At 40.6% G+C, this 26005-nt stretch overlaps 1 protein-coding gene and 1 long non-coding RNA gene across 4 annotated transcripts in view; one reads left to right on the top strand and one right to left on the bottom strand.

The window, feature by feature from the left end:
• The window catches only part of lactb2 (lactamase, beta 2), a 66464-nt gene extending 47964 nt beyond the window's left edge, over positions 1-18500 (top strand). For all 3 annotated transcript variants that reach the window (XR_005943336.1, XM_041190172.1, XM_041190173.1), the window contains 2 exons: positions 6356-6437; positions 12533-18500. Coding sequence is in view for 2 of the 3 variants with exons in the window: in XM_041190172.1 (XP_041046106.1) it covers positions 6356-6437; positions 12533-12573 (123 nt within the window). In the remaining variant the exon portion in view is untranslated. The remainder of the gene's footprint in view (positions 1-6355; positions 6438-12532) is intronic.
• Positions 18501-21886: 3386 nt separating this feature from the next.
• Positions 21887-25854, bottom strand: LOC121279175. The gene is made up of 3 exons (XR_005943337.1): positions 25642-25854; positions 23991-24124; positions 21887-22397 (listed from the first exon to the last, which is right to left on the bottom strand). It is a non-coding gene; the product is annotated as an uncharacterized LOC121279175 (long non-coding RNA).
• Positions 25855-26005: the final 151 nt, after the last annotated feature.

Genomic DNA, 26005 nt, shown 5'->3' on the forward strand with positions numbered 1-26005 from the left:
TCATCCCTTTTTTTATCTATGTCATTTGTACCAATATGTACCACCACCACTGGCTGTTCACCCTCCCCCTTTAGAATGTCCTCTAGCTGCTCTGAGACATCCTTGACCCCAGCACCAGGGAGGCAACATACCATCCTGGAGTCTCGTTTGTGGCCACAGAAATGCCTATCTATTCCCCTTACAATTGAATCCCCTATAACTATTGCATTCCCACAATTTTTACTCCTCCCCTGTGCAACAGAGCCAACCGTGGTGCAATGAATTTGGCTGTTGCTGCTTTCCCCTAAGAGGCCATTCCCCCCCAACAGCGGTATATCTGTTTTGCAGGGGAATAGCCAGAGGAAATTCCTGCACTGCCTGCCTAGTCCTCTTGCTTTGCCTGGTGGTCACCCATTCCCTTCCTGCCTGTGGACTCTTAGCCTGCGTTGTGACCACCTCTCTATCCGTGCTATCCATGATGCTCTCTGCCTCGCAGATGCTCCACAGTGTCCCCAGCCGCCACTCTGCTCTGAAACCTGGGCTTCCAGGAGCTGCAACTAGAGACACTTCCCGCACACATGCTGGCCCCGGGCACTGGAAATGTTCCCAGCTTCCCACACAGAGCAGGAGGAGCACACCACGGATTTGAGCTCTCCTGCCATGACTTACCCCTTTAAATTAAATTAAACCTTTTGGAAGATACTTAATATTAAATAAAATCAATTACTCTAGGGCCCTTCTTCCCTGCTCCTCGTTGTTACAGAATATAGCCCTAACAAACAATGAACCACAAAATAAGAACTTAAGAAGTATAAGTGATAAAAGTAGTAAATACTTACCCGACCTTACTCACAGTACTCAAAGGATCACCTCGTTCCCTCGAACACCCTCAGTCATCTCTGCACTCCCAGCTGCTTTTCAACTCCCGACTCCTCTTGCACTCCTCTTCAATTCCCGACTCCTCTCGGGCTCCTCTTCAACTCCCAGCTCCTCTCGGGCTCCTCTTCAACTCCCGGCTCCTCTTCAACTCCCGGCTCCTCTAGCACTCCTCTTCAACTCCCGGCTCCTCTCGCGCTCCTCTTCAACTCCCGGCTCCTCTCGCGCTCCTCTTCAACTCCCAGCTCCCCTCGCATTCCTCTCCAACTGCAGACTCCTCTCGTGCTCCTCTTCAACTCCAGACACCTCTCGCGAAAAGGTTCACTGGACTCATTCCTGAGATGAAAGGGTTGTCTTATGAAAAAAGATTGAGCAGGCTAGACATGTATCCATCAGAAGAATGAGAGGTAATCTTATTGAAACATATAAGATCCTGAGGGGACTTGATAGGTTGGATACCTGGAGGATGATTCCTCTTTTGGGGGAGACTAAAACTAAGGATATAGTTTAAAGTAAGAGGTCTCCCTAAGACAGAAATGAGGAGAAACATTTTCGCCCAAAAGGTTGTTGGTGTGTGGAATTCTCTTTTCCAGAAAGTAGTGGAGGCTGGGTCTTTGAATTTATTAAAGGCAGATTAGACAGATTTTTGTTAGGCAAGGGAGTGAAAGGTTATGGGGGACAGACAGGAAAGTGGAACTGAGGCCACAACTAGATTGGCCATGATCTTATTGAATTGGCTGAGCAGGCTCGAAGGGCCAAATAGCGTGTGTGTTCCTATATTGTAGGCCTCATTATAATCTTAGTTCAAACAAGGACAGGAGCTGAATGCCAGAGGTGAGATGAGAATAACCATCCTTGACATCAAGGCTAACATTTGACTGAGTGTGGCACCAAGGAGTCCTTGTAAAACCGGTATCAATGGGGATTAGGGAAAAAACTCTCCAGTGGCTTGAGTCACACCCAGCACAAAAGAAGGTGTTTGTGGCTCTTAGATGTTAATCATCTCAGCCTCCAGACATCGCTGTAGGAGCTCCTGAGGGTAGAATCCTGTGTCCAAATATCTTCAGCTACTTCGTCAATGACCTTCTCTCCAACATAATGCCAGAAATTGAGCTGTTAGCCAATGATTGCGTTGTCCAGTTTCATTTCTAGTTCCTCAGATAATGAAACAGATCCTTCTCACAATGCAGTAAGGCTTGGAAAACATCCAGGCTTAGGCTGGTAAATGACTAGTAACATTTACACCACGCAAATGCCAGTGACCACATCCAACAAGAGGAAGTCTGACCAGCTCCTTGTGACATTTAATGACATTACCATTGCTAAGACCTCTGCAATCAAATCCTGGGGTCACCATTGACCAGACTCAACTGGACAGGACACAGAAATGAAAACAGAGAATGCTGGAAGTGCTCAGCTTCTGTGGAAAGAAAAACAAAGTTAACGTTTCAAGTTGAATGTGACTCTTTTTCAGAACTGAAGGAGGGTAGAAATGTGTTTGGTTTTATGCCACTGAAAGTGGGGGAGAGAACAAAACGGAAGGTCTGGAATATGGTAGATGGCAGGAGAGATTAAATGACAAAGGCATCATGGAACAAAGGCAAAAGGTGTTGTGATGGTTATAGTGACGACCAAAGTATTTGTCCAGAGTGAGTGTAAATGCCAGAATAATGAACAGCTCTATCCATAAGCAAAAATGAAAAACAACATTCAAACTGGAATATGGCAAAAAAGAATCAAAATGGGGGACATAATGCATGGTCTGAAGTTGTTGAACCCAATGTAGAGTCTAGAAGGCTGTAAAGTGCCTAATCGGAAGATGAGGTGCTGTTCATTGAGGCTTGCATTGAGCTTCATTAGAACATTGCAGCAGGCCAAGGACAGAAACGTGAGCGTGAGCAAGGTGGTGAATTAAAATGACAAGCAACCGGAAGCGGACAGAGCAGAGGTGTTCTGCAAAGCAGTCAGACAGTCTGCGTTTGGTATCCCCAATGTAAAGAAGAGCACAGTGTGAGCAGCAAATACAGTATCCTAAATTGAAAGAAGTACAAATAAATTGCTGCTTCACATGGAGGAGTGTTTGGGGTCTTGGACGGTGAGGAGACAGGAAGTAAAAGGACAGGTGTTACACTTTCTGGAATTGCATGGGAAGGTGCAGTGGGAAGGTTTTGAGGTGTTGGAGATGACCGGTCACAGAGGGAATGGTCCCTTCAGAATGCTGACTGGAGGGGAAGATGTGTTTTGTGGTGGCATCATGCTGGAGGTAGTGGAAATGGAGGAGGTAATCATTTGAATATGGAGGCAGGTGTGGTTGGAAGTAAGGACAAGGAGAACCCTATCGTGGTTTTGGGAGGGAGGGGAAGCGGTGACAGCAGAAATGCACGAATTGATTTGGACACAGTTGAGGGCCCTGTCAACCACAATGTTGGGGGGATAGGGTGGCACTCCTCAGTTCAGGAAAAAGGAAGACATGTCAGAAGCATTGTTGTGGAAGATTGCATCATCAGTACTAATGCAATAGAGATGGAGAAACTGGGAGAATGGAATGGAGTCCTTACAGGAGGCGGGTGTGAAGAAGTGTAGTTAGGGTAACTGTGGGAGTCGGTGGGCTTGTAATGAATATTAGTAGATAGCCTACCCCCAGATATGGAGACAGAGAAGTCAAAGTAGGGAAGGGAAATGTCAGAGAGGGCCATGCGAAGTGAGAGAAGGATGGAAATTGGAAGAATAGTTGATTACATTTTCCAGTTCTGGGCAGGAGCAGGAAGCAGCACTGATACAGTCAGCAATGTACCGGGAAAAGAGTTGGGGGAGGCAGCCTGAATAGGACTGGAACAAGGAATGTTCCACATACCCCACAAAAAGACAGGCACAACTAAGACTCATGCTGGAGGTAGCGGAAATGGAGGAGGATGATCATTTGAATATGGAGGCAGGTGTGGTTGGAAGTAAGGACAAGGAGAACCCATAACAACATCTTTTATTTGGAGGAAGTGAGACAAGTTAAATGAGAGAACAGGTTCACCCAAGTGGAGGAGGGTGGTGCTGGATGGGGACTGGTTGGGCCTGTGTTCAAAGAAGAAGCAGTGTACCTTCAGATTGTCCTGTTGGGGGATGGAGGTGTAGAGGGATTAGACATGTATAGTGAAGCCGAGGCGCTTTGGCCCAGGAAAGTTTAAATTGTTGAAAAAATGTAAGATATCAGAAGAGTCACAGATGTAGGTGGGAAGAGACACGATAAGGGGAGAAAAAATAGTCAAGATAGGAAGAAATAAGTTCAATGGGGCAGGAACAGGCTGTAATGATGGGTCTACCTGAACAGTCCTGTTTGCGGTTTTGGAAAGGAGGTGGAAGCAGGCTGTTCAGGGTTGGACTGTGAGTGGGAAACTGTAAAGGGAAGGTCTCCAGAGGAGCTGAAGTCAGTGACACTCCTGGAAACAATGGCTTGATGTTTGGTGGTGGGGTCTTGGTCCAGGGGGGATGTATGAAGAAGCGCCTGAGAGTTGGCACTCTGCCTTTGCCAAACAACAATAGCACTACCCTTGTTAGCAGGTTTGATTGAAAAAAAAACAATGTCGGAGTTAGACCTGACTTAATTGTGGCTCACCACCACATTCTCAAGGGCAATTAGAGATGGACAACAAATAGTGGCCTAGCCAAAAACACCCACAAATGAGAAAGAATACATTTTTAAAAAATCAATGTCGGGGGTTAGACCTAAGAGGATGGAGTACATCAAGTTCAGAGGGAGACAGGTTAGAGTGAGTCAGGGGAGCAGAGAAATTAAGATGGCTGATGTCACACCAACAATTCTCAGTGAAAAAATCAAGAGCAGGTAAGAGGCCGGAGGGAGAGGTCCAGGTGGAGGTAGAATACTGGGGATGGGTGAAAGGGTCTGCTAGTTGGGGGAGGGTGGGGATGATAGGGACTCCTTACCAAAGAAGTGAGCACAGAGACGAAGGTAGTGGAAGAAGAGCTCACTGTCTTGCCAAGCTCAAATTCATTGAGGTGGGGGCATGAGGGGATAAAGCTAAGTCCTCTGCTAAGTACAGATCATTCAGCGTCAGGGATAGGAAGATCAGAGGGTATTGTGAATACACAGCAAGAGGTGGGATTAGAAGAAGGGATGGGGTCAGAGGGAAATGAAGGGGAGAAAGATCTGGCAGGGCATTGGTATCCATGGAGAACTTGCGTTCCTTAACACCTGAAGGGAAGAGAGAAAAATTTTTGTTAAAGTGGCATAAATGCCAGGGTTACTAAAGCAGATTATACACTGGGTAATCTAAGGTGAGTGTTTCAGCTCCTGACTCCCTAAAGTCTATCCAGCACCTGCAAGGCACAAGTCAGGAATGTAATGGAATACTCACCACTTGCCTGGATGGGTGCAGCTTGACACCATCAAGGAGCTTGGCCTAAATAGCCAAGTGGTTATGGTACTGGGTTTGTAACCCCAAGATCAAGAGTTCAAATCTCACAATGGCAAACTATGAAACAATGTAACTTCATCTGAAACAGATGGAAACGTGTTTGTACTCAAAAGAGTTACAGACAACAGTTGACACCATCAAGGCAAAGGAATCCATTTAATCATCACTTTACTCACTAAGCTAAACATCCATTCTGTCCACTTGCATTTTACATTTCTGCAGTTAATACTGTCTGCAGGATACCCTGAAGCAAGTCATTGTAGTATCTTTGACTAAGTTTCTAGATCTGCCTAGAAGCATAAGGGCAGCAGGTGCGTGGAAAGCCCACCACCTCCAAGCTATATAACATTTTGACTTGGACAAATAAGTCTATCCATCATTGTTGGGTCAGAACCCTGGAGCTCCCTAATTTGTTAATTGTTAATTGCACCTTCGCCGTACAGACTGCCACAGTTGAAGAAGATGATACACCAACATCTTTTCAAAGGCAACTAGGAGTGGGCAATAAATGTTAGCCTTGCCAACAATGCCCACATCCCAAGATTGAATCTTGTGAAAGTAGGGATGGGCAGCCTTTGTGCTCATTCCAGGTTAAATAAAGCAGAATTAATTGCAGTTAAATGCAGGAAGTTCTCCCCAATGACTGGGTCAATATTCATCTCAACTGGTACCATTAAAATATATTATCTGGTTATTACATTACCATTTGTGGGACCTTGCTGTGCTTAAATTGGCTGTTACCTTTCTTACAACAATTACTACATGCCAAACATATTGGCTGTAAAGTGCTTTGGGACAGCTTGAGGTTGTGATAGTGCTATATGAATGCAAATTCTTTGTTTATTCTTCCTTTATGGGGAACTGGGTTAAAATTGCTCAGACTGATCATTTCAAGTTAGAATTCATTAATTTATGTTGATAATGACTTCAAATTCAAGTCAGCTTTATATGTCCTACATAAACATTAAATAAAAGAATGAAAATAATTTAAACGTTTACTTTTAATTGAGAAACATTGCAGTCTATTCTTAGATGAATGCAATATATAATATCTGGGTTTTCTTCTCCAATAGGATACTCCACCACACTTACATCAAGCAGCTGAAGTTAATCTTACCCACCACCTGAAGAAGTTGGGAAAAGAAGGAAAATTAAGTGAGTATTCTCAGCAATGAATAATAAAATACTATAAAATTGTAATAGCTACATTTATGTTCTAGTGAGACATGGAGGCCCATTTACATTTCAGCCCTGAAGACAAAGGGTGACTGACACGCCAAATGATAGTTGGGCCAAGGCACTCATCCACTAGAAGGATATTGTTGACCGTTAAGCCTGGGAGTAAGTCTGTGTAAGCGCTGATGGGGTGAACTAAATGAAAAATCATGATCTTTGCCTTGTTAGTTGAAGTCACAAATAAATTGATGCTAGAGCTTGCTAGAATTTGTTAAGGTAACTGAAAAGGGAAAAAAGAACTGTTAGATGAAAGGAGAATTTAGTGGATATTTCTGATCCTTGTAAAAAGAGCTGCTCAAAAGATGGATTATGATGCAGTACATATGGAAGCCAGGATAACTTTCAGTAAGATGCCAAATTGCAGGATTCTTTTATCAGTTTGCTCTCCTTACAGGAGCTGTCAGCCCTTAGTAGTTCTCACCTACATACTTCAGCCACTTATATGGCACAAGCAGGATTAAACATTTCAGTAAGTGGCCACAGGCAATAATTCAATATTAATTCAGTGGAACAAAAGGCAATTTGTGTCTGACAAATTTAATAGTTCTTTGATGGAATAATAGTGGAAGCAGTAACCTTTTTGTCATTTTAATATCTCGTTATATCATTTGATCTGGGTTTGTCAGAAAACAGAGTGGAGAATTTGCATTGGAGAGCTAAATTATTTTTCCTGATACTTTGCCGGGGTCATTGATTTATCCAAACAGTTGTTTAATATCCAAAAAGTAATGTATTGGTCTACCTAACTTGCCTGTAAGCTGCCCATGCATCATGACAGGGAACTACGTTTTTGCGAAGTGACAGGTTTTCCCAAGGTCCAAGGATTCAGAGATTGCACCTATGGAGCCATAGTGCTCTCCTGTTCAGTGCCACCACCTGCATCAATGAAAAAGAATTCTTATCTCTAAATGTTCAGCTAAATTATGATCAGCAGTACTATGCCTTGCAAGTAAATGCTTGCTTGCCTTCTAACTGCTATGATGCCTCCATTTTAAGGAGGTCAGCCACTCCAGTGCTCTTTACACAGAAAGGCAAATCTCTGGGTGGATCATGGGAGATCAGGCTTAACCCTATACTATAGTTGATGACACCTTTCTAGTTTCCCAGGGCACCAGCTGAGCATCACCGCAGTGAGTAACACTTTCCACCCTCCTCAGGTGCCTAGATCGGTTTGTAGTTGCTCTGCATTGTAGTCTGAAGACTGTGGTTGAGTGCTATTTGCTGCACAGCTTTTCCATACATAAAGGCCTCAGCATGAATTATTTGGGGATCGCTGGATAAACCAGAGGTACAGCAACAGCCTGAAGAGGATTCAAAGGACAATTCATTGCTAATTGCAAAAGACATTAGACTGAATTTTCCTGGGCCACCAGATGTGTCGTTGCCGGAACTGATGGGGGAAGCAGGAGGCGACCCTGCTTCACTTGCACCGAGACCCGGGAAGACATATTGCTGGCAGTGGCCTGTAACACGGCTACCACTGTGTAGCTGTACAATTAAGGACAGCAGCCAGTGCTGAGGCTACAGCTCAAAGGAGGGTTGCCTCAATAGCCAACTGCCCTTGAAGTGGTGTTGCGAAAACACCAGGGCCGGACAGGCAGGCTCCAGTGATTGGGAATGGGGCTGATGATGGGGTGGCATTTGAGGTGCACTGGTGGTGCTATTGTTTCTGGGTTGGCCATTGCCAGTGGAGAGCCATGAAGTGCCCAAAAAGGAAGCTCTCACCCCCTTCAGCAGCTCGCTGAGAGGCCACCAGATTTCACTAAGCAGTCTACCCACACTGCAACAATCCACCAGCCCCTAACCCGCAGGCCCCCCCCCCCCCCCAGCCTCCAGGGTGGCCAAAATTCCCAGGGAGGCAGGCAGTGGCCCTTGGTTGCGTACATAAGTGGCTTAATTGGCCTTCTGATGGACAGCCGTTCTGTCAACTTTTTTCCTGTTTCTGACAAAATACAATGGCAACAGGAGGATGTCAGGTACCCACCCTCCCTGGCCATTTTGCCAGCCTCCCAATCTCTCAGCCCCTTCCCAAAGGGCCCTGAAATTCTGGCCATTCTTTCCAAAGTGATGCAGGAAAATATGCCTTGATTACCACATCTATGCAGTGCAATAGTCCTGTCTCCATCTTCCCCTTCTCTGTGTGCAGCAGTCTAAGTTGCTCCCATTCATTGCCACCTTAACAAGGTCAGTTTCAAATTTTGCCAAAAACAAGGTCTGCAGACAAAACTACAATTTTATTTACAACCCATACTGTGGAGCATAGCTACTATTTAGCATTGTCCTTCACTTTGGGTCAGTTTGTGATTTTTAAATCTAAGCTACTGCTGCTACTATTAGAAGCAGGAGTGTGAGAGGTGGCCTGTTGCTATATTATTATGAGCCTTGGATTTGAGATCATCCTCATGTTGTAGGAGCATTGCCCAGATATGGATCTTCTGCAGACTGCACTATTCCACTTGTTACATGGGCAGTCTAGCCCTGCTTCCTTTCTGCCATGGGCAGTCCTGTGAAGGTACTGACAAGCAAGTATTTATAAGCTGCTATTCTAGGAGACAGCACCATTGTGAGCATATTTCTGCCATGCCACCAGTACTGGACAATGCTTATGCATGGTCACTGATCATTACAAAAGCAAACCTAATGGTATCAATGACATCAGTGAAGTTCTGAGAGAAAACCTTCCCCTTTCCTAGCTTGCATTGTTTGGAGTCTGGAAGAGAAAATTGATACCTCAGACCACTACGAGCGTCTGTGGTTGAGGTGTTCCCATGCAGATTGGCCTGGAGATGCCATACACTGCTCCCATGATGTGCTGGAATGTAGAGAAAAGAAGAAGTCAATAATTTGGGTGGTATACTGCATTTTGCCATAGACTATTCATAGTGACTACACGTACATTTAGTGATTTTCAAGCATTCTTCTTTTAAAAAAGAGCACCTATGAGATGTGGGTCCCAGACTCTTCTACAGTTAGTATAATGTGTATTTACTTTCTAGCCATCAATTTGTTCCTCCTCATATTTCACTCCTAGCCCCTTCTGAGCACTCATGCACTCAGTCATTTTCTATAACTTTGCCCGTGATTGTTCTTTATGAATGAGCTATGTAGCAAGTCTATTCAATGATAGAGGCCAATCTAGCTTTCATTCGACATCTGTAGAACACACAGATCTGTAGCAGCAAATCAGAAGTGGGAACAATCCCAATTTTCTCCTCCCTTACAATGGCACAAAGGTGAATTGTAGATACATAATTGCCACCCCAGCTCAGATCAGTCAATTTAGTGCCGATCAGAGATTGAACATGGTAGATTCTTAGTCTCTACGGCTCAGCTATTGTTTCAGTCACAATAAACAAGACAAATCATGATTCCAAAGCAAGTGAACAAAGTCCTAAATATTAAACAAAAACAAAAAATCAAAAAAAGGTCATCAACTTGAAATGTTAACTCTGTTTCTCCACAGATGCTGCCTGACCTGCTGAGCATTTTTTTGTTTTTGTTTCAGATTTCAGCATCTGTAGTATTTTGCTTTTGTATTAGTAGTTCCCAAATATTAAAATTTCGGACTGTGAATGTTTGGTTTGAAAAATGACCATCTTGTTTCAGAATATTCAGAACTGTAAAGCCTAGACTGCCAATGTGAACTTCTGGGTGCCTCGTTGGAGATCAGGAAGTTCCATGCTGATTAAATTTACAAACATACCAAAAACCCTTTGGAAACACTGAATATTAGTAAAGCTGAAGAATCATCATCATCTTCCCCAGTTCAGCAGGGAAGGAATGGTGGCGCTTACTGTCTACACTTATTTACCCTATGAAGGTCATGGTGAGTCTTCTTGAATGGCTGTGTTTATGTAACAATGATACTTTCACAATAGTGTTAGGTGGGGATTTTAAACCAGTGACAATGAAAGAATGACAGATTATGTCCTTATCAGGATAGTATGTCTCTTGGACGTTACTGTGTTCTCACAACATTGCTGTTCTCATCTTTCTCAATGTTCAATATCAATGGCTCGGAAGTGCTGTCAAAGTTTGGTGAGTTACTACAGTGCATCCTGCAGACATTACCTAATGCAGCCAAAGTGTGTCAGTGGAAAAATGGAAAACCCAGAACCACTGCCCTCTAGGACAAGGGCAGCAGACACATGGGAACACCACCACCTGGAAGTTCCTCTCCAAGCCATTCACCATCCTGACTTGGAAATATATCGCCGTTCCTTCACTGTCGCTGGGTCAATATTCTGGAACTCCTTCCTCAACAGCACTGTGAGCGTACCTACACCATGTGGACTGCAGCAGTTCAAGATGGTAGCACACCACCACCTTCTCAAGGGGTGGGAAATAAATGCTGGCCCAGCCAGTGAAGCCCACATCCCATAAATGAATTTTTAAAATTAACACATTGAGAGGAGATCACTGTGATTGTCTGACGCACCATATAAAATGCACTCCTGCAAGATGCTGTTGACTCATATTTGTTTGTCCTGTTAAGGTTATTGCTAGTTTTGAAGCACTTCATTTCCACGTGTAGGACAATAGTTCACTTGATCGGCACCCCTGCAACTGCACTTAGTTCTCTTTTCCACTGACACACTTTGGCTGCATTAAGTAATGTCTGCAGGATGCACTGTAGTAACTCACCAAACTTTGACAGCACCTCCGAGCCATTGATATTGAACATTGAGAAAGATGAGAACAGCAATGTTGTGGGAACACAGTAACCTCCAAGAGACATACTATCCTGATAAGGACATAATCTGTCATACTTTCATTGTCACTGGTTTAAAATCCCCACCTAACACTATTGAAAGTATCATTGTTACATAAACAAAGCCATTCAAGAAGACCTACCATGATCTTCACAGGATAAATAAATGTAGACAGTAAGTGCCACCATTCCTTCTCTGCTGAACTGGGGAAGATGATGATTCTTCAGCTTTACCAATATTCAGTGTTTCCAAAGGGTTTTTGGTATGTTTGTAAATTTAATCAGCATGGAACTTCCTGATCTCCAAAGAGGCACCCAGAAGTTCACATTGGCAGTCTAGGCTTTACAGTTCTGAATATTCTGAAACAAGATGGTACTTTTCCAAACTAAACATTCACAGTCCCAAATAGAATGAAATTTTAATATTTGGGAACTACTAATACAAAAGCAAAATACTACCGATGCTGGAATCTGAAATAAAAACGAAAAATGCTGGAAATGCTCAGCAGGTCAGGCAGCATCTGTGGAGAGAGAAACAGTTAACATTTCAAGTAGATGACCTTTCATCAGAACTGTTCTGAAGGGTTATCGACTTGAAACATTGACTGTTTCTCTCTCCACAGATGCTACCTGACCTGCTGAGCATTTCCAGCATTTTTTGTTTTTATTTAATATTTAAGACTTTGTTCACTTGCTTTGGAATCATGATTTGTCTTGTTTATTGTGATTGAAACAATAGCTGAGCCGTAGATACTAAGATGCTACCATGTTCAATCTCTGATCGGCGCTAAATTGACTGATCTGAGCTGGGGTGGCAATTATGTTACCACAATTCACCTTTGTGCCATTGTAAGGGAGGAGAAAATTGGGATTGTTCCCACTTCTGATTTGCTGCTATAGATATGTGTGTTCTACAGATGTCGAATGAAAGCTGGATTAGCCTCTGTCGTCAAATAGACTTCTTACATAACTCATTCATAAAGAACAGTCACTTGGGCAAAGTTATAGAAAATGACTGCCCCCATGGAACTCTTCACAGCAAGTAGTCAGTAATTTGGTGAGGGACTGGAATGAAAACTGGCAGAGAAAGGAAAATGGTCAATCAATAGTTTAGAAATTGGTTTAGTAATTGCTGTATTGTGGTAATAATCTCAGTAACTACCTTCAAGAAATGAATCAGGGAAGCAATATGTTGCTGTCACTGAACTACTGACCATATTTAATTCAGCACTTTTCAAAATGAATTAAGTGCAGTATTTTGCAAAGTTGTAAATAACATTAATGGAATCATTTTGTCTTACAGCCCAAGATGGTGCAACACAGAAATGGAAAAGTAATTTGTAATGCTTCTCCGTCCTTTTGAATGTATAAAATGGACTTGTATATCTTTTTTCAAATAAGGTTGTGTGAATTCTTAAAGATTTGATTTTGAATTACAGGTAATATTCTGATTTAAAAACAGAAAATGCTCAGCAAATGCCCTCTGTGGAGAGAAAAACAGAGTTAATGTTTCAGGTTGATGACCTTTCGTCAAAACTGTATACTGTTTGTTGGTTTAGTATCAAAGAATCGAAAATAAGTATGCTGTAGAAGGGATTGGGGTAGAATTTCCACAGGCATTCTGCGATCATCTGCTGTAGCTTCAGCAGTTAAACTAGAGTAAATGAGTTTTCTCAGGATTTTCACAGAAGTTATATGGGGATCAAGAGATCCCTATTGGAAATTCAGCCCCACTGTGGTTTTCTAATAATTCTATTAGTGTCTTGAATGTTGTAATTTTGTAGTTTATTAGATGTCACTTTACAAGTGATTATATTCATTGAAAATAATTCTTATAAACCTTCAAACTAGCATCTATGTAATTAACAGTCTTTGTATAATGCATCACACATTGAATCTGTAGGTGCCATATTAAATGTACCTGTAGTAGAAAAACTCAGGTGTCACTTTTTTCTTAATGGCTGAGCGAAGCAATTTATAGTACTGACTTACTGAAACATCAAACTCATATATAAATTTCAACCAGTCAAAGCATTGAATTTAATTTTTAAAGAGACACTAGTGTCATTTTACTTCTAACCTTGAAGACATGTATATACTTATACATAATTAACAGTCAATTTGCAATTATACAGCACTGTTAAAATGTATTTCAATGTTTTACAAAGAAAACTCTCTTTGCACTATGAGTTTTAAAGTAATAATTATCAAAATAACATTAAATATATTTATCACACTGGTCAAAGGGAGTTGGATTGCTGGATGGTTAAAAAAAAATTCACTCAGTGTAATAAAAATATGCAGACAAGGTAAAGATAAACTATAAAATGAGAGAAAACCAGGAAGAGGAAGTTTAGGGAAGCAGAAGAAAGAAAGCAATGAGAAAGGGACTGAGAGGAGTCAAGGAGAAAATAGAAGGAAAACATTCTTTGTAATAGGTGGAGAAATTGAGATCTAGTCTTCAGTGCCAATTGTACGCAAACTGCCAGTTCTGGAATAGTGCCACTGCTGTATTATTCAGAAATGAGAAATTTCTATCTTTTGGCGGAATTCCAACTTTTGGATCACAGAATTAAGCCCTTTTAATTTTTTTTTCCGGACCTCTGCCTGGCCCAGGTCAACTGTCACTCAGCCTCTCTTTCCTTAATCTGCTGCCATCCCAGGCCCCATTACTGATGCAGCAACTCAGCCCCGACTCATCTGCAACTCGCTGCTCAGCTTCAGGCTCCGGCTCTGAGCCCCGGAGTGGAAGAATAAGATTCCAGCCCTCAGCAGCAGTTGTCACTTTGCGCCAGCTCTGACTCAGCCTGCTGGGGCCTGAGCTCCCACCTCATACTTACAATTCTCTATTTACTGATATATTTTTAGAATACATTTTAACATTTTGAGATTTGCTCCCAATATGCTCTTTTTGCTTCCCATAGCTGTCTGTTAACTTTCCTTATTTTGTCATCGTCTCTTATTTTATCATTTATATCTTACCCACAGAGCCTATATGACCTCTCCAATTTTAGTTTGAATCAAATCTTTTTATCCACATCATCTTGAAAATTGAAGTTTCCTTTTCTGATAGTATTTATTCTGAAAAGAGTCTAGAATAAAAACAAAAAATTCTGGAAATACTCATTAGGTCAGGCAGCATCTGTGGAGAGAAACAAAGTTGACATTTCAGGTCAATGACCTTTCATCAGAACTGGGAAACAGAAATATAATATTTTAAGCAGTGAAAGGGGAGAAGGTTGGAAAATGAACAAAAGAGAAGGTCCATGAAGGGGTGGAAGACAGGAAAGATTAAGTGACAAAAGGTTTTGTGGTACAAGGCCAAAGACAGTGGTAATGGGACAAGTCAAGAAACAAAAGATGTGTTTAGAGGAGGTGTGAATGGTAAAAGGGTGAACAGCTCCTACCTGAAAGCAAAGAAAGTGAAATATAAGACATTAAAACCAAAACCTGCAAAGGAAAGGAAAATAAAATGGAGTCAGAGGTAACAGTCTGAAATTGTTGAACTCAGTGCTGAGTCTGGAAGGCTGTAAAGTGCCTAATCAAAAGATGAGGCGTTGTTCATCAATTTGATGTTAATCTTCATTGGAACACTGCAGAATGCCATGGACAGAGAGGTTAGCATGGGAGCAAGGTGGAGAATTAAAATGGGTGATTCTGTGATTCAGGCAGGTGTCTGGAAAGCTTGGAGTCACACTTGCTAAACTGAACAAAGAGGTCACCTGATACGAGTTTGGTCTTCCTAGTACAGAGCACTATGAGAAGCAAATACACTATACTGAATTGAAAGAAGTATATTTAAATCGCTGTTTTACTTGGAAGGAATGTTTAGGGCCTTGGTTGTTGAGGAGAGAGTAAGTAAAAGAGCAGCTGTTTCATCTCCTGCGTTTGCATGGAAAGATACAATGGGAAGGGAATGGGATGTTTTGGGTAATTGAGAAGAGGACCAGGATGTCACAGAGGGAATGGTTCCTTGAGAATGCTGAAAGGGGAGAGGAAGATGTGTTTGATGATGGTATCACACTGGAAATGGTGGAAATGTTGGGAGATGATCCATGGATCATCCACGGAGACTCATGGAGTGGAAGGAGAATCCTATTATGGTTCTGAGAGGAAGAGTAAGGAGGGGTAAGAGCAGGAATGTGGGAAATGGAACGGGCGTGGTCGAAGGTGCTATCAATCACAGTATGGGGAGTGCTCGATTGAGGAGAAAGGAAGACATATCAGAAGTGCTGGTATGGAAGATTACATAATCAGAACAACTGGGGACAGAGAAACAGAAAATGGAATAGAGTCCTTATGGGAAGTGAGGTAGGAGGAAGTGTAGTCGAGTAGTTGTAGAAGTCACAGGGCTTATATTGAATATTTGTTCATAGCCTTTCTTCAGAAATAGAGACAAAGGAGTTGAGGAAGGGAATAGAAGAATCAGAGATGAAGCTGAGAGAAGGGTGGAAATCGGAAGCAAAGTTAATTAAATTTTCCAGTTCACGATAAGAGCAGGACATGGCACCAACACAAACCTTAATGTACCATAAAAGGGATGAGGCACCCCAGGTTTGACTGGAGCAAGGAATCTTCCACATATCTCACAAAAAGGCAGGCACAGCTAGGACCAATGCAAGTATCCATAGCAACACCTTTATTTGAAGGAAGTGAGTGGAGTTAAAGGAGAAGTTGTTTATTGTGAGAACAAGTTCAATGAGGTGGAGGAGGGTGATGGTGGATGGAGTTTGGTTGGTTCTTCATTCAAGAAAAAAGTGCCCTCAGAACATCCTGTTGGGGGGGGGTTGAGATTTAGAGCTATTGGACATCCATGATGAATAGGAGACAGGGAAACTGTTAAAGTGATGGGGAGGCATTGGAAGAGTCGTTGGTGTAGCTGGGAAGAGACAGGACAAGGGGAGAAAAAGAATTGAGTTGGGAAAGGTAGAAATTAATTCAGTACAGCAGGAATAGTCTGAAACAATAGTCTACCAAAAGGCCTGTTTCTGTACGGCAGATTTGATGTAATTCTATGTATTGTAATGTTACTAGATCTCAGTATAATAGTAGTGTTATCTGTCAGTGCACGAAGCTGGAAATTCAGTATACAGGATGTCTGCAGTTGTTATTTTTAGAAACATTTGCAAGATGCAATTCTGAGAACTTGCAGCAGCTCAGTGGCTTTCTTTTTGCTCAAGTGTAAGCCTATAGCAACAGACAATTTGAATATGAGAGCATTATAGCCTAATATGAACCCAACCTAATATTTCCCTAACAGCAGAGGTCTGAAACCATTTGAACCCCCAACTAAGGTCAACTAATTTATCATAGAGAGAGAACTGAATGAGATCTAATTGTGTCTTGCGTTTCACAGCTAAGCATTAAGGGCCAATAATTGTCATGTTCTAAAGCTAATCACTGTAGACTCACAAGGTGGCTCACCACCATTTTTTCACAGGAAATTAGAGATGGGCAATAAATGCTGACGTTGCTAGCAATGCTCTAATCCTAGAAATGATTAAAAAAGACTTGAGGGTAAATTTTCTGAATCTTCACCTCACTGCCCATTTCCCTATATCTACTAGTGATTAGCAAAGACTCAGAATAATATCTGCCACCTTGTGTGAAAATAGTTCCATTCTAAAATCTGTTATTAGCAATGGGTAACAAATCCTGATCCCATGGAAGAATGCATTTTTGAAAATTATACCTATGAATTTATCCCCTTTCATTTCTGTGTAGATGACGTCATTTGTGATCTGGAGGATGGGATTGATTTAAAACCAAGTGAACATCAGGTGGGGAAGTGCAACACCTGCCTGATTCTTTGCATGAAGTCTGACCCATTTTAATGGCAAGCCTACATTTATATTTGGTCAGTGAGCTGTAAGTGCTGATTCAGGTCACAAGCAGCTTGCTGATCAAAGTGGATGAAAAATCAAGCAGTTCTGACATGAAGGCAATCCAAAGCTTTTATCTAATGTTGGGGTGGGATTTTTTGGTGGGCCAGGAGCAATAATCATGCTTCCTCTGACCGCAGAAAAATCTTTTTTTTTAAAAAACAAACTTGATGGTTTGAACAGCAGCCTCCAGTGGGTCGTTTAAGAATCGCTGATTGAGCAGCTCAATGCAAGGTGCCAATGGAATGGAGCTGTTTCCTATTGGTAATTCAAAATTGTTTCAAACTCCTACATAAGGCACTTGGCTCTGATTTAGAATTAGGCTCCTGCCTGATGCTTAAGACATCCATGAAGAGGCCTCTGAGAAAATGACAGCATGTAGGACCGGAACAGTAAATTTACCCCCACAGTTTTGTAGGCACTATTACCCTGCTCCTGCTAAGTGACAGGAGTTAAAATCTACCCCACAAGTGTTATGGCTACAAATAACATCTGATCAGTGCATCAATAACTGAGGCTAAGGAAACTGCTTAGTGATACCAGTTTGCCACTTTGTCATGTGAAGTGAGTATATGTTTTTACTTATTTCCAATATAATTTTTGCATACTTAAGAAATCAACACTGCACTTTTCCTGCCATTTTCTGGTTTCTGCTTGTGCTAAAGTCAAAATAACCATATTATTATCTTAATATTTCTGCTAGAGAAAGCAGTGTTTTAGCTTCTCAACAAGGTTTTTTTGATTCACCAGTTAATTTACTACATAAAATAATTAGTGCAAATACTGCTCCCCTCCATCCTTACTCCTCTTCTAAAGATAAAAATTATGCTGGGAGGAAACCTTTTGCTACCTCAATCCATCATTGATAATAAGCATCAGCATGCTGATTTACATAGAATCACATAGCAAATACAACACAGGAACAGGCCATTCAGCCCAACCTACCTATGATGTGATTTATCCTCCAGATAGTAGTCCTAATCATGATGAAATCGGTTCTTGAAGTTTGATGAAAGTATAGTGTGTCACGCACAATGAGAATTATCCCTTGTCTCAGTATTACCACTGCTTGTGTCCAGAGAAAAGGTTATAATCCCTCAGATGCAGTACAACTCAGTTTCTGAACTTGCTTGTGTCCTTCACTTAGAAGAACTGTTAACAGGAGTTTGATTTATGGATGAGGATATGTACTTGTGGTGAGACTTGCTGACTGATTATTTTAATACTTTAGAATAGTTTGTAATACACATTTTAGTTAAAATCAGACCTCTGTGACAGGGTAATTTTCTTTTTATTGTTATTCATTTATATGTAATTTTTTAACAAATGAGCAATGTAGCTAAAATGAATTTCACTATGGATGGACAATAAAGTGAAAATTGAAATTGAGCTGTTCTGTTCTCATATCCTTTTTTTCCTCCTTTAACTATTTAATATTTGTTAATTGTGGACATGGCATCCATTTTAAGCACGAACTTTGATAGTCCAACTTCATAACCCTCTTTGTAAAAAAAAAAGTTTCACCTTTCAGTACTAAATCTCTTAGATTTAATCTTGTATATGTCAGTATCACTGGAAATAGTTTTTCTATTTCATTCATAACTTTAAATACTTTTATCAAATCATCCCTTCATTTCCAACGTTCCATAACAAAAACAGCCCAATTTTTTCAAAACTATCTATTTCTTCACACATGGCAGCATACCAGTGAATCTGTGCTGTACCCCTTCTGTCGCCTTTCTATCCTTTCAAAATTGTACACAGACACTAACTCGAAAGGTTTTGTATAGATTCACTATTACACCTTGACTTTTATATTGTATACTTCTTACTCATAAAACCCAGTATTCCATTAGCTTTCTTTAAGGTCTTATCATTTGAGCTGTTGCTTTTCATGTCTTGTTAACTGGAACTCCCAGATCCAGCTTCTCTTCCACAGTATCCAGCATTCTCTCACTCAAAATATAATTACTACTGTTTTTTAGCCAAATTGTGCCACCTCCCACTTAGTGACATCTGCCACATGTTTTGCTCAGATAACCAGTGTGCACTTGCAGCTTCCTTTAATCCTCAGAATTATTCATTATGATATTAACTTAAATTTCATGATTGTGTAAACAGAGATGTCCCAAATCAGAACTTATATTGTGAGAAGTCAAATTTTTCTTTATCCTCAATTTTCTTCTCAATCTGTTTGGGAGTCAACGGCATGTTCAAGGACTTTGGAGAGGAAATCAAGATAGGGGAATAGTTTGCAAAGACAGGAGTCAAGGGTTCTTGGATGAAAGGGGTTATAAGAGCAGATTTGAAGGATAGAGGGAAAGAACTGTTAACAATGTCAGCTAACATGGGAGTCAGTAGTTTGGGAATAGGGTTGAGAGAGCAAGAGATGGGTCTCAGGAATAAGATGCTCTGAGAGGAAAATAGGAGAGAAATTGGTGAAAGATACAAGTTCAGAGCTCTTATAGATAGGAGTTTTAGAAGAGGTTCAGCCCGAAAGGCTAATGGAAGGGAGGGAAGTGGCAGAGGCATTGATCTCAATCTTGGTGACAAAGAAATGCATAAGCTCTCCACTGCAAAAATCCTGGCATTGATCTAAATCTTGGTGACAAAAAAATGCATGAGCTCTCTGCTGCAAAAATTCTGTCATTCCTCACATTTGTTGTTGGAGGTGAGAGTAGAGGGGACAGGGAAGAGGGGTTTAAGACAGTTTGCATTAGAAAAGAAGCTGTGGGTTATCTGTGCGGTCCAGAATGATCCTGGAATAGTGAGCAGTTCTAGTAGATGAAGGCAGGACCAATAGTGTTTTGTGGTCAACCAGATCAGGCAATGAATGGCTAAATCTGTTGTTTGTCATATCCATTCAAGTTTAAAGGGGGTCTCCCATTTAATACGGAGATGAGGAGGAATTTCTTCTCTGAGACTTTCGAACCCTATACCCTAGAGAGCAGTGGAGGCTGGGTCATTGAATATATCCAAGGCTGAGTTAGACAGATTTTTGATCTACAAGGGAGTCCAGGGTTATGGGGGAAAGGAGGAAAGTAGATTGTGACAATGAAGATCAATCATGATCTTATTGAATGGCAGAACATGCTCAAGGAACCAAATGGCCTAATCCTGCTCCTATTTCTTATGTACTTATGTCCTTACTAATGGGGATAAGAGCATCAAAGGTGGAGGTGAGAGTGTGTTTGAACAGATTGGTAGCTGCAAAAATGTTGTGGTGAACGGAAGGCCAAAGGCTAGACAGTTGTGAATAGTGCAGTTGTAAGCAAACTTTGGTAAAACTTCAGGGGCAGATACAGAAGGAAGTAGAGTTTGGAAGAGGGTGTGCAATATGGTTGGAGAACAATAAGGAATGGCCTTATCTTTGATGGATACTATGGGAGTAGCAATGCTACATAAGGTGGCAAGGTCAAGCAGATGGCCGTGAACATGGATTGGGGAGTTTACATGGAGGGAGGGATTTAGGGAGGTTAAGAGGGCAGTGGTGGGGTGGGAGCATGATGAATTTAGATGAAGTTTGAAGTCACTGAGGATGAGAAGTCACTCAGTGCAGAAGCTCAGCAAGGAAATCTGTGAAGATAGCTCATTGAGAAAACTGGCAGGGTACTTAGGCAGGCTATTTGTTTTCCCTTTCTGCTTCTTACCATGGGAACACAATTGAAAACTTTTTTTGAAAATAAAAGTCTCCTCTCTTGGAACATAATGCTAGAAATCAAACTTTTTTCATCTAGGGCATCCAGTCTCCAGGAAAGCTATAACATATCCCCTAAGGTTCCCCCTAAATTATTTCAGTGATGTGCTTTATCTCCAGCCTTAGGAGAAAACCATCTATTCCATTTCCTACACCAGCCATGCAAGTGAGCTCTTAGATCAGACTGCACAGTTAATGCTAACTTGTGGGCAGTCTTGTGTTCTGGGCTCACATCCACTAAAATCTGAATTGAGACCATCTAAACACATTTCAGACTTAAGACCAACAGAGAATGGATGATCCTTAATGTCATAATACAGGATTGAATTCAAGCCCAAGTACTAGAGGGAAAAGGTCACCCATCACCCATTCAAAAATGTTTGTTAAAGTTTATAGGAATATTTATTCCCACAGGAGTTTGTGCTTGCACTTAGTTGAGTCCAGGTGTTAAAACATCTAATTTAATTGACCAAGGATATAAAGAATAAGGACATCAACAAACATTTTGAAAAACTGAATACTCTCAAAGAATCCAATATGCTAGTTCCTATTCCATAACTGAAATTAAAGTTAAACAGGGCTCCACAGTGCAACCACTCCAAATGAAAATGCTATCGTATGTAAATTTGTACCTGCACAAATGTTGCTTTCTAATGTATGTGATGGAGTACAAAGCAAATTCAAAACTAATTAAAATAAGTAATAAATCTAGACCCTGAAATTCAGCAAGAGTTCTACTCAACTCCAGCCCTCCCGAAAAATGATGTAAATAGCTAAAAACTGCCATGAATGCTCTTTCCTTGGGCTTCCCATTGGTCTCCAGTCAATGCGAGCACAGTAGCACCCTCCCGGAATTGCAGGCCCTAATCTATTACTTCATGTGTTTAAACCATTCACCCTGCCTCAAATGGAAACTCTGAAATGAGTGTTTACCTTGATAAAATGATAAAAACAACAGGTGTAGAAAGGAAAGCCTCTATGTACTTGTCTCATTTTGCTTATTAAAACTTGTTCTAAAATAAGAATGTGACATTGAGAAGTGTTCCCTCTGGTCATTAAAATGCTGAAACTGACTAACCAGGGTTGAAGCAACAATATTCTACAATTTCTGTACCTAATTTAACTCTAATTTTTACATAAAAAGTAAAATTAGAAATATAATCCAGACTTGGCACAATGAAAAAAAAATGGTTTGTCCAATGAATCAAATATACAGAGGATTAGACACTTAATTTTAGAGATGCCTTGAAAGCTGGATATATAGGTGAGCTAAACAGTCCAGAAATATCTCCAGTTTGATCCCTTGTTCGTACTGGGCAAGCTGATCTGTTAAATCAGCAGTTGGCCTCGGTATCCAAGCTATAAGGAGGAAAGTGCAACAGAGTTCCTGCTCCTGATTGCCATGAAATAATGTATTTATGAACATTCAAAGAAAGCAGGATCCTGTGATTCCACTCAATTGTCAATTCAGTGACACCATTCTGCAGACTCATACATGAAGAACGGCTACTTGAGTGTGGTACCAAAACACAATCAATGTCCATTGAAACATTTCCCAGCAAGGACTTTCTTCAGGCAACATCAGAAACCTAGTAAGAAGACAATAGAAATGTATTATTTGGTAACCTACCATTTCACCTAGATAATTGAGAAATTAAGATTGATTACTTAATAACAGTCTTAAGTATTTATGTTCTTGTACAGTGAGTTAACCTGAGTAGACTTGACAGAAATTGTATTACTATTCAGTCAAAAAATGTGTTTATTCTCTCCGTTTTAATGAATATTTTGTACTGTCCTTTTTCATGTATTTATATAGTTTCATAAGTAACCTTTTGCTATTTTTAGTTAAATAATTGCGGGTATATTTTGGATTAATAACAGTAAATTGCAGGTTTTATTCAAAAATATTTAAATATTAGTTGAGACTTTCCTTGAACTACAACATATCATATCTATGATTCAATAATTAAAAACTGCACCTTGCAAATATATTTTGAAATAGTTAATAGTCATCGAAGTAAATGTTAATATTGGAGAATGAAACACTGTACCTAGTGACAACATCAAACATTTCCCAGTTAAGTACTGCAGAGATAGACATAAGGTAACAGTATCCCTATTTTGCTCCAGTAAAATGCCTAATGGCAACATGAAAAAGGAACCTTGTTCTAAATGTACCAGGGTCCTAAACTAGCCAAGCATCCAGCCTTTTTTTGAATGAGATTGCAAGTTTGTCCAAATTTAGGCTAGCTCACCACTAAAAACTAGATTCAGAATTCATAGAGTCAGTTCATAAAAGTCCATTACAGTCAGCATAAAAAGGAGTTATTCATCCTAAAAATCTAGGCAGGATCCACATCCAGGTATCACTGTTAAGACATTCAAGGAATAATCACTGCCTGGGAAAAATTTGCCCACCTACTGTAGAATCCAGCTACTTTTGTTTAATTCAAATCAATGGGATGAAAATCTCAAATATAGGAACAGGAGTAGGCCATTTAGCCCCTTGAACCTGATTCGCTTTTCAATGAGATCATGGTTGATTTGTGTCCTAATTCCATATACTATAATAGGCAAGTGATCTGCTAAGCCCAGTTGTGAAGGTGAACATGTAGTGTACTTGCAATACCACAATGCAATGCCAAGTCTGTTTTATGTTATCAATCAGTAAATATTTATTTTGTCTGATACTAAAATAGTTTTTCACTCAATTTTAAGAAATCAGTATGTAAGTTCTCCTAAGTATGTAGATATTTTTATATTTTACTTAGCTTCCAATAAAATACCAGCTATCAATATAATATTAAAACGTTGAATGCAATCTGTTCTTTTCTAGACCTATCCCTTTTTAGAAAACTGTCCTGTTGGGACAAGCATTGTTGCTTGTGTGATAATTGGAGATATTTCAGAGACAAAATGATTGGAACAACACAAAAGCAAAATACTGCAGATGCTGAAAACCTGAAATAAAAACAGAAAATGGTGGAAACTCAGCAAGTTTGGTGCCATCTATAGAAAGAAAAATCAGTTTGTGTTTCAGGTCTGTGACCCTTCATCAGAACAAATGATTGAAAGTGGCTAAATGTGACATAGGCTCATGCCACTCTTGGTTGCAGACTTCCTTCATTATTATCTCTGAACACTAAAATAGAGGAGAATCGACTACTTTAAGCACTTACCTGCACTCTGGACTTGTCTCCTCTGGCCTCTTTCATTCATGTATTCATCATCAACTTGGTTCCAAGACCTATTGTCCAGCCTTAGATTCTTCTGTCCCTACAGTGCTCTTCAGCTGCCTGGGCCTGATGAGTCACTGCATGGAGTGCAAACCAGATGAGCAACCAGGAACATATAAAAACTGATAGCTCAACAGGAAAGATGAACTGAAAGATTAAAATGCGCAGGTATTGGGCAACCTTTCCCAACTAAAATCCAAAAGCATTGGTATTGAATCCACCGCATGTTTTTACAATACATGTGTTGATGAAAATTCCAAGCCTAAATTTTGTTGTAATGCTCCTTCTGGAAGTGCCCCAACACTGCTCTTGCCCACTCCCCTTCACAGTGACTTCTCATTATCCCTGCCCTGTGAAATACTCTGTTGCTCAGGCCCAGGCCTTCTAGATCTAATCCTGCATTTTGGGGACATTTTTCCTCCCCAGCCTTGCCATGTATACAGTGACACAGCTCACTGCTTCAAGTGCTTATACACATCAAACAACATCCACAGCCACAGATCCCAAACACTTGCTGCACTCCTCCAAGTGTTCTATTATTTCAAACTACAATTCCCCAAAATCTTCAAGGCTGTTGATCCAATGTTTCCAAGTACCCACCACAAATTGTCCCAGACTCCTCCAAGCCACATTCTCCAAACCGAACTCCACATACTTTCTTTCACTCAAGCACGTTATACCAACACCTAAGCAGTCTGTCTGCAACCAATCTTGGTACCTAACATGCAAGCTACTGCAATTTGGCTGCCATCTTTCTGTATACCCTGGAATTTGACAAAAGGCTTAAGTTTAATGGAATAATTAAGAGAAATGCTGGAGAGAAAGCCGAGGAGAGGCTTACATAAAGACTGAAAGAAAGATGTGAGAAAAATGTTCTGATATGGACCAATTTGAAAGTGTGACAACTGTATAACGAAAAAGAAACAATAAGAGATACACGAAGGATTAGAGTAGGATAGAAGCACAATAGTTAATCAAGAATTGTGGTGGACATCTGGAGAACAGGAGAAGGAAACTTCATAAAGTATGTTTATGCTCAATCATGGTGTAGTTGACATGAGTGCGAGAGAGCTGAAGCATTTAAGTGAAACATTTTGCAAGGAGAATATTTGTAAGAAAAGTACTTTTCTACATGAGCAGTATTATGGAATGCTTATCCATTGAGATTTTGAACAGAAATAGTAAATTACATTTTCATTAGGAGATTAATTATAAATATTCTGGTAATGTAACATTTAATTGTGATCTCAACAGGATGTTATTAGTGACGTTTCAGCTCCTTCAACCCATAGTGTTTACATTGATTGTACTTGATTACAGGTCTAGAGCCTTAAAATTGCATTCCAGCCTTCACAGAAAATTTCACAATAGTATAAAAATATTTATATGATCAAAGTATATATAGTATACTGCTAATTTAAAAACAAGTTCATTGTGATATAGGAAGCCTTTAAAGCTACGTTATTGTAGCCAGATGTATTTCCTCAGTACCTTTCCTTATCTAATGTAAACGTAACATTGAACAGCTTCTTCCTCAAAAAACAGTTTATCTCACTACTCTCGGCATTTTCTGACCCCGGCACTAAGAACTTACCCGCAGCCTGCGTTGAAACCCAATCTAATTCTCAACTAATGGTCCTGCATTCACATTAATTTGTTGACTTCCCAAACTGTGCTGTAACACATAGCTCCTGGATCTTGCTTTGTGGTTTTGTCACAAGTTTTTCCGTGTTCTCAACATACATTCATTTTGTCCCAGCAATCCTACTTATACAATGATCCTTCCAACTCCCAGGAGATGTTTATATCACTGACATCAAAAGCCCCCTGGTATCTTAGTTAAATTGCAGTTCCTCACGTGTGATTTTGAACAGTTACATCTCACAGTCTTTCATACAAAGGGTCACACATGACTAGCGAGGGCTATAAAGGGGCGCTGTAGTGGGAGGTTCAGCCTG

This window comes from Carcharodon carcharias, chromosome 6, assembly GCF_017639515.1.
Source record: "Carcharodon carcharias isolate sCarCar2 chromosome 6, sCarCar2.pri, whole genome shotgun sequence".
In the NCBI taxonomy this organism is placed as follows: domain Eukaryota; kingdom Metazoa; phylum Chordata; class Chondrichthyes; order Lamniformes; family Lamnidae; genus Carcharodon; species Carcharodon carcharias.